The 10030-nt window shown below is 37.1% G+C and overlaps 1 protein-coding gene across 2 annotated transcripts; it reads right to left on the reverse strand.

Annotated features, from left to right (window-relative positions):
• Positions 1-1659: 1659 nt before the first annotated feature.
• Positions 1660-9363, reverse strand: LOC112454622 (LIM/homeobox protein Lhx3). 2 transcript variants are annotated; one of them, XM_025016120.1, is made up of 7 exons: positions 8256-9363; positions 7197-7371; positions 6196-6398; positions 5704-5896; positions 3873-4039; positions 2551-2766; positions 1660-2150 (listed from the first exon to the last, which is right to left on the reverse strand). In XM_025016120.1, exons 1-7 carry the CDS (start codon positions 8497-8499, stop codon positions 1936-1938), a joined length of 1413 nt encoding a protein of 470 aa, XP_024871888.1. In that variant the 5' UTR covers positions 8500-9363; the 3' UTR covers positions 1660-1935. The 2 variants fall into 2 exon arrangements, with proteins under 2 accessions (XP_024871888.1, XP_024871886.1); XM_025016118.1 differs by having other exon boundaries at positions 6196-6407.
• Positions 9364-10030: the final 667 nt, after the last annotated feature.

Raw genomic sequence — 10030 nt, forward strand, 5'->3', positions numbered from 1 at the left:
GTCAATCTTTCTTACGCACAATTTCAACTAGCAAAGAAAAGTTTTCAATCCACATTATTCGATTCTGAACAAAAGTATTATTGTTTCTGTACAATATATGTATAATATTAAATTCGGAAAAATTTCATTCACACGAACTGTAATTATATTATTGTTCACTAAATTAACATGATTCAATATCTTTTTTTTTATGTGCCAATAATGCAAATAATTAAGAAGTAACAACTAAAATCGGATATCCTGGATTGGATCAACTTTTCCTACAGGTTTAATTCGTACTATTTACAATACACATTTCAAGATTCTAGCGTCACACGCAAGCAAGATAAATCGTCAAAACGCATGCCCGATGCCCGATTTTCAGAATTTAAGTCTTCGATCGAAGATTGCTCGAACAATAATAATTAAATCAAAATAAATTATTTTATGTTGATCGGATATCGAAGAACGTTCCTTGCTTCTTCCATTTGACGATAAAATAGAGCGACAAGATATAATCTTGTTAAAAATTTAGAGATTATACAGGTACTTTATCTCAGCACATTCTAAAGGAAGATATAAAGAATAGGCTTTTTCTACTCGTGCAAGAAAATAGTTTGATTATTATATATTAATTCTCTTGAATATTTGCGAAATTTTGAATTTTATATGTAAGCACTATGAAAATCGGGCCTAGAGGCAATGGTATGACCATACGGATGATCACATTCGTCGTGATGATGTGAATTCATTCAGATAGTAATCAAATATCCGTATCCGTCATACCTCAATACCTTAGAAACAAAATGCTGATACAAAATCTTGATTTCCACTCATATTCTGCAAATTGTCTTTCGGGCTCTCAACTTACGACTGAAAGAAATTAACGAACGGGCTATCATATAGATCACGACGAATGGATCCGCGAACAGTCCGGGGCACGTTTAACACTACTTCCTATTATTACTCGACAATCAAACTCCGAGAAACGAGGAACTTGTACATAAATATATTTAGATTAGTCGTAGTATCGAATGCGAATCGTACGTATGCCGTGAAGGCTTCGATACAACCGCTCGGATGACAAAAGATCGTGAGGAGGGACGGTGTAAAATACCGACGTAGAATAACTTGTGGACTTGGACCATGTGAGACGTTTGCAAGCGTCGCGCAATCCGTCGTCGCTGAAGATACCACGTCGTCTTATCAAGAATGATTTTTTCCGAGATTTTTCTGGCAATGCTTCTGTAGTCTCCGGATTTTTAGTGAACAGTAATTAATTCAAACTTGTCTTACCGCCAATCGAGTGACAGTATAAAAGATCTAAGACCGAAGAAAGCGATTTCTATTATCAATTCAAATATTGATAAATCATTAAGATAATTATGATTTAGAGTGTGTTCTAAATTCTACATAAATCACATTGTTCTAAAATAAAGTGAAAAATATTGTAAATACACATGAACAAAATCGTAATTACACAATGCAATAATTAACGATATGTTTTAGAGAGATAACAATAATCTTTTTAATTTTTAGTACAGGAAAAAATCTTGATATATGTAAATTAATATACTTTTTCATAGAGAATAAAAAATAATAATATACATTATATATACATAATATAATTATTTTATACAAAATATTTCATGAAAATATACGAAAATGTGAAATTCACATTCTTAATAAAAAATAAAAATTAGTTTTTCGCTTTTAGATCTTGCACACAAAGAAAATTTTAGAACGTCTTCAGTCAAATAAAATCAGGCCTTGTCGAATAGGTTTAGAGAGCGCTTTCTGAAATTTACGAAATTTATTATTTTATTCGAAGAAACGTCTTCGGGGAAGACGACGACGGCGACGACGACGAGACCGGCATCGACGATCTCAGGTGAACGCCCCGCTCCGCCAGCACGTTATTCTATACGGTATTTGGCGACGCGCGGTTTTGGCGGGTTATGTGGCGTAATGGGAATGGGAATGAGAATGATGGTGAGCATGCGGGGGCGGCGGTTCGCCGAGCCAGGAGTCCGGCGACGGTGGGAAGTCGGGGTAACCACCGCCACCGCCGCTACCACCGCCGCCGCCGCCGCCACCGCCGCCACCGCCGCCTCCGCTCGACTCGTTACTCAGATCCGACGCTGGTCCTGGCACCATGCCGCCTGGTCCCCCTGGAATCATACGGTTTACGTCAGTCGTAAAGTTCCGATTCTCGCAGTAGAATAGTTTAACGCCCGAGAGTTCCTTCTCATCTCAAACCGAGCTACAGTGTATTGATCACCTAGCGAGCAAGGCTGTTTGTCCGAAATGGGAGGCTGAGGGCTGAGAAAATTGACAGATTTGCGAGAATCCAGATTGTTCGGAAAACCAAGAGAACTAAAAAGAGTCGGGATCTCTCGACACGGTTGAAGAAACGAAAAGAAGTTGTAGGAACTCAGAAAGTTAAAAGGATTAAGGAACGTTACAGATTGGAAGACTTGAAGATACAGAGAGAACTGATATAGTCAAGAGAGTCAAAAGCGTATATTGTCTTTCAAGAGTATATTGTATGGTAATTGGCGTCAGGCCTACCGAGAGTGGTGTACACCGAGAGACCAGCGTCCGGCGGATACGGGAACTGGGGTGGTAAGGACGGTGATCTGGACGTTGAGAGATACGGAGGTGTCGTCGCACCCAGGTACCCGCGGGGCGGTCCACCCCCGGCTCCGTTGCCACCGCCGCCTGGACTCGCGCCCTCGCCGTCCAGGCCCATGTTCACCACTGTTCCGTAGCTGTCATTACTCAAGTCTGCAAAAACAAATCGTTTTCTTCTTAAGTCTCAGACTAGCGCAATTAGATTAGAATGTATTATATAAACCCTTCGTTAAGAGAAAATATTCATTTAAGCTAACCCAGACAATACGCAGGTCTCAAATCGGGATGTATAACGTCATTAAGACGTCTTAATGATGTCTTTAAGACATCATATATCCCGATTTGGGACATTATGTTCACTGGGAATATTCTATTGTTCTAAGACCTGCGAAACTAGATATAATGATACGAATCAGGACATTAGAAATAGATATGGCTAAAGTGGTGCTTTCCGTCACGCGTCGGGAGCTATTGTAACGAGCGATCATTCTAACGCCGTAAGTTGGAAGTCGAAAGTCAAGCCAGCGACTGGCAGCATCCATTGTGTCTGGGTCTCCCAGTACCCAGATGCTATCCGAGGGGAGGACGATCTCCTCAAATATTCAGGAGATCGCGGAGGCTAACTGCCGGCTCACCGTGTCCGAGATTTCAGGAAGATTGCGGGCCATCCTTGAATTTATGCTCGCTATTACCTGCACTTACTCGAACGAGTACCGCGTATAACACACCGCTCGTCTAGATTATTTCGGAAGCGGCTGACGCGATTATTATGAATAACTTTGATACATAATTATTTGAGGGAGGAACGATAGCTACCAGTTATATAGGCATATTTTTATATCACGCTGTCACATTTGAAGATAAATATTTCTTATTATCGTTATCTTTTTCCAATTGGTATTTAATTTATATTTAATTTTTTTTATCTTAATAACTAAATATTATAAGTATTAAGATATAATATATTTTCTTGCAGAAGTTAGCTGGAACTATATAAGAATTTATTTTTGAAAAAGACAATGAAGTAGACAAATTCTACTTGTATTCAACTAAAAATACTTTTATTAATCAAAATTTTAATTTGCTTTAGAAGTTTAATTTTAACGTTGAAGGAATCGATACATTATAAACTAGTATTTATAGTTGAAATGAACTGCGACATACAAGAATTGCGTAGTCTATCTTTCAGCTTTTCTTGCCTTTTTATTGCCATCTTTATATTTGTATCAACAAAATGATAATGCAATAATGCAACTCACCGTGATGACCGAAGGTGGAGTCCAAGTCTACCTTCAGCTCGTCTTTGTCAAGAAGCTTATCGTGTCTAGGCGAGTGACCGCCCGCACCGGCGCCTTTCATACTGCGAAAATATTGAGACCACCTCGTCCTACCAGCATCTTTCTTCAGCCTCTTTTCTTTCGCCCTCCTACAGAGACCATAATGATAGTAATTAATAACAATCACTAATAGCTACATTATAAAGTTTTGTTTCTAGACACCTCCGAAGGTAAGATCATTAATTTTAATAGAATAGATTATTAATAAAATTACCAGTAAAACAGTTTCTAAATGCTTCTAATGATTCGACGAAAGATAGGTTTATATTAAAAACCTTAATTATGATTATGAAATTATAACTTTATTTTGGGATATATCGTTGCGCTTATAATCATTAATTATTTTTTTGTAGACAATATTTAAAGATTATTGATACACTATGGATATCATGCTACGCTAATACAAATATTGAAAATATAATTTAGAATTATTAGATATATCAAAATATAATAATGGTGAAATTCCTATTTTATCGCTTTCAGTATCACGCGTTCAATGGATGTTGATACTGAACGTCGATAAAATCAAGAAAAAGAATAAATTCTGGGACGATAAACATTTTACTCGTTGTGCTAGGTGTTCGATTATTTATGATAAATACTCATATCTTGTATAACATCTCGTACAAATTTCTACTTTCCATTATCATTTCGCTGAATAATGAACAAATGTATCTTATCTCGCGGCGACAGTCCGACATTAATCTCGTATTACGTCGAATATATAGATGTGTAAGTTTTCTGGAAAATTCTGCACCACACGTGTGTAGTTTTATGAATTTACGTGTGTTATATAGTATATTTATCTGCAGTCATTGATAGGCCTTATTTACTTATCCTTGGGCGTTATTTTCACGGGCGCGCGCGCGCGCGCGCTTTCTAACACCGTTCGCATCTGATAAGCGACGGAGGTCAGCGACTAGAACTCTCCTTTTTATACAGATAAAACAATTTTTCGCGACAAATCGTTATACTTTAGTAACAATATCACGTAGTGCCACTTGAGCGATAAGAGGGAAAAATGTGCATCCACCGTTACAAAGTACAGTACTTTCAGATATCATGATCTCGGGTACGTAGAATAAAGTTAACAACGTAGACATCAATTTCATTATCATAATCTTTAGTTTATATTTCTGGGATTTATTTAAATTCCCATTCAAATTAAGTGACATCTCTACTTAGTTCGTGTCGAATTATGTATATGACGCATAATTTTCGAACAAGAGTTAATTCGGAAATTAACTTTTATAATAGGAATTAATTTCTGCTGTCGTTAATTAAGTTATCTAACATGTTTTATTGTGTTGCGGAAGAGATGTATGTATTCGGAGTGATGTCTCTCAACATCTCTGAATCTCTCGATTGCTTTCATGAACGGCTTCAGAAACCATATCAAAGGCCACGTCAGACGTTAATGCAGAAAAAAGAAATCCTGACGATAAGCCAATGCTTCTCTCTTAATTTGATTTCATCAAGATCCAAAATTAACTTTTCTCATCTAACTTCTTTATTTAGTATATGAATCGCGTTCACACTGCTTGTCATTTATACAACGTGTAATTTTAGATAATACATTTAATCGGACTCTATTTCTTCCGAATATTATTCCCGTCTACGTTATATCGAATACAATGCGCACATACACATAGTTCGACGAATTGTAATATAAGGTATCTCTACGTGAAGAGCTCGGAGAGAGAGAGAGAGAATATGGGAAGCCCTGTAAGCTCAACTATCCAACTTTTCTTACCTATTCTGGAACCAGACTTGAACGACGCGCATGTCGAGACCTGTGTCCTGAGACAGCTGTTCTCGCACGTGCCTCGCCGGTTTCGGACTGGTGTTGTACGCCAGCTTGAGAGTTTCAAGCTGCTTCGCCGTGATCGTCGTCCGCGGCCTCTTATTAGGTTGATCACCGTCTATACTTCCTCCATCTGCCAGTTCTAAAAGTTCCGTAAATTACGCATCATCATACATATTTTGGAGATCTCTATTTAATTAATCAATCAATAATTTATTAACTATTTTAGCTTCAATTTTTTGTTTACATCTTTTCTATCATCAAGGAAAATTATAAAAAGTCGAAAGTAGAAACTATTTATTTAATTTTAAATTAATGCTAAAAAAAATTACTGTAAAAAATTACATTCTGAATAGAAGATTCTTCGAAAAGGAATCCTTTCTTATGAGAATGCTATTTTGGCAATTTAAAAGGTTACATATTATAAAAATCACTTCTTACCTTTCGCCTTCGCCTGTTCGTAATCAGGCTTGCAGACGAGTTTTCTATCTTCCATGAGATAAAATTCATCGCCGGTGTCCAGTTGCCGGGAGCAAAGAGCGCACGAGAAACACGTGAGGTGGTAGACAAACTCCTGCGCCCTTCGTACCACCTGCGAAGGCGCCAACCCTTGGCCGCAGCCCGCGCATTTCGTCCCGAAACGCCTGCCACACCAACAACATACAATATTTTCACATTACATTCACACATCAATGACAAAACTATATAACTATGGACATAACATTGTCGCGATTCGTCAAATCCGACAATCGATGCGAATGCAAGTAACGATATGCGCTTGCAGTAATCATTACAAGTAATAATTTCTGCTTACTATACATAATTATTTATGCAAATATTCTTTACTTTATTTTTATTATAATTTTAAAGTGTAATTAAAACAAAAATAATTCTGTGGTAGTTTAATATTTCAAATAAAAAATCAAGGATATAAAGAATGAAGGATAGAACGAGAGAAAATCGGTTTAGCTTTTCAAAGAAAAGAAGCAGAGTAATATCATATATATCTTACAAATAAACGAGGAAATACATGCTATTCTTCCGGAATCGATATTGAAATATCCTATGTACATGTTTTACAAAAATATAATAATTTTTTTGCCTTATCATAGTTCATTATTATCACGATAAGTATAGATAAGTCGAACAAAGTATTGCGAAAAACGCCGAAAAGATTTGTCTATTATTTTTTTTGTAAATTTATATAGATTAGATGGTCTCTTAAAGATATAATCAATAAAGACCAAAAATAAAAATTAATAAGAATAATGACCAGTAACAAATATTTTAGATAAACTGTAATAAATAATCTCTTCATGTACAAAGATAATTTCTGTATGTATATTATAAATATATTAAAAATCTACATGATCTACATAATATTTAGAAAATATTTGCACGTATGCAAGTATAACGTCGTGAAAGCAATTATTGGTGCTTACTTGAAGAAGTCATCTTTGCAGAACACGTGGCCGTTTCTCGCGAAACATTTGTCGGTCAATCTGGCACCGCAGTCCCGACACGTGAGACACCTTGCATGCCAACACCTCTCCAGGACCCTTAGAACGTATTTATCCAAAATAACTTCCTGACATCCGCCGCATTTTGGTATCGTGGCTGCAACATATCAACGCAACGGATGTAATAAGCAGCATACAAAAAAGATATATTTTTCATATTATACTTTCATATACATTTATACTTTTCATATTTTGTATGTTAATATAATAATAATATAATTAATAATAATATATAGATGTATAATATGAAAAGTATAAACACATGAGAGAAATAGTTTTATACATTAAATTTATTGTCGTTACTTTTATACAGTTTATTGTAGTTTAAATTTTTATTAAAGAATATGATATTAATAAATAGTATCTAATATAACATGAATATCTGCAATAATGTCAACGCTCTAGAAAATGATCAAATTAAATCAATGTTTCAGTAGTTTTAAAATATCGAAATAATAATTAATAATTCTTTACTCTATATACAGTATAAAGTTTTAACTAATTTATTAATTCCCTCTTTTCTTTATTATTTGCTTTAATGAAATACATCTCAAATTAAAGTACGAATTCTAAGTATTAACAATTAAATGCGAAGCTGTAATGTCTATCATTTGTTTAAAGCCAATTTTCGTAAATTTCGAATTTTAGAATTTATTAAGTAGAATTAGAAGTTAATCTACATTAATAGAAATGGACATGAGAGATTAAGACTTCTAAATCGGGATATTTTTCGCAATATTAATCCCCCCAATAGAGAAGGCTGCTGCGTATTATGTATGCTAACAAAATGGCATGATTAAAGCTGTTCTTGCTCCACCTTCCTCGACAAAATTAAGCTTGCAGGAGCTCGAATTCGAGGAATGTTAGATAATCTCAATAGCTTTATTCTCGGTGTTCTCTCTCTCTCTCTCTCTCTCTCTCTCTCTCTCTCTCTCTCTCTCTCTCTCTCTCTTTCTATCGCCTATCCGTCGACACACTTACAATGAAGGATCGTTGGGATATGCAGAGGCAGATGATCGAGCTCGAAAGTGGGCTGATCTAGCGGATATATATCGCCTTGCGATATCGTAGAGCCAACGCTGCCCGCGCTGCTGCGCTGTTCCTGGCGAACGCTCCGCGATTCCGGGCTACTCTGCGGTGTTAGGACGTCGTGCCGTTGCGAACGGTACATCCTTTCCAGAGGATGAGCATCGCACCCCAACAACTCCAGTCTCATCTTAGTCATAACTGCCACCGTTTTCCGCGTGCATGCAATCACACTCGCCGCGCTATTATCTACCGTGCTCCCGCGACTTCAGCGAATGCAACGCTCCGTACATCAGAACATATCGATTCTTCTTTTCTTTTTTATTTCGTGCGTGCGATCGCGAGTCTCTTTATCAAGAAAGCGTTGGAAGAAAAAGAATGCCCACTATCTTCCTGACGGTTACTAAGGCATGATAGTAAGGAAGAATGACATATCTTTGGAAAATCCAGACGTCCTTGTCTTAAAGGCTGTCAAGTGGAATAACTTCAAGCTTTCAAACGAAAATTTTCTTCGAGCAAATTCGTTATTAATTTTTGGAAAAAAAGAGGACATATATTTCATTAAAACTTTCTTGCTTTTTCTATTAGTTTTCCAAAAGCTGTTGCTATAAGTTCCTTATTAAATTTGCCATTGGCACTTAATTCATCTTGAGTGCAGTTCGTTCTTTAATCAGACACTTGGAGTTCACGGAATTGTACGAGACAAGTTCTTCAACATGCACGACCGGAGTATCTTTTTGTCAGAACTTCATCTAGATCATAATTATGGATAACATCGACGTATTACGAAGGCTTGCAGCGAAGCTTCGATAATCCGAACAAACAAGTCTGACTATTCGTCAAGTTTATCTTATCGCGCACCAACACTTCTATTAATACCTCGGCGTAAAAGAAAGAGCACACTCGTCCCGCAACGACAAGTACAAGACGAGGGTACGCGCACGACTAGTTCGCCAGCGACGATGTTGCTTGTGCGCACGTGACACTTGTGGGTGTGGCGACTGATTGGTGGGGCGAGTGCCTGGATTATTGGGTGCGGTCGGCACCCACGCCAGCGTCTGGTAGGTGCCGATTGGTGGGACGCCCGACCGCCCCCCAATATGGCGCACGCCACCAACGCTGTACGACTTTGCCGGGAACCGCGTTGCCGGGGTTGCTGTTGGGGTGTCCTCAACGTGGCGCGGAAGATGAGAGAGGACGAGAGGATCTGGAAGAGCGAGGCGGGCCGACTATCGTCGTCATCTGATAATTCGCTGATGGTGGACGATATATTAAACCTTTATTCGGACGGAGAGAGTGTCTGCAGTAAGACGCCGACGAATGTAATCCGATCTTCCGCGTTTACCGTCTTTTATTCGTGCGTTGTTGAAAGTTTGATCGTACGACTGAGTTTTGACAACGAGCATTTAGATTGATATGTATAGAAGTATATTTTTATTGATATGTACTATAGCAATGCTGATACTCAAGGAGAACGTCGTTTAACATTATTCATTGACAGTGCATTAGAAATATAATACTTAATTTTTATAAAAAAATTCAATTTTTCTCAGTAAGCAATTTTATGTTAAATTTAACATTTCACATGTCCCAATTTATACACTCTAATTTTTATGTTAATTTAACAGAAGGCAAATATATGTAAATAAGTAACACGACAAGTAATATGTGAAAAATTAATACAAAATTGTAACACGTAGACGCTATCTGGAAGAAAAGTTTATGTTAAA

Source organism: Temnothorax curvispinosus, unplaced genomic scaffold (genome assembly GCF_003070985.1).
Source record: "Temnothorax curvispinosus isolate PA1 unplaced genomic scaffold, ASM307098v1 QBEX01005182.1, whole genome shotgun sequence".
Taxonomy (NCBI): domain Eukaryota; kingdom Metazoa; phylum Arthropoda; class Insecta; order Hymenoptera; family Formicidae; genus Temnothorax; species Temnothorax curvispinosus.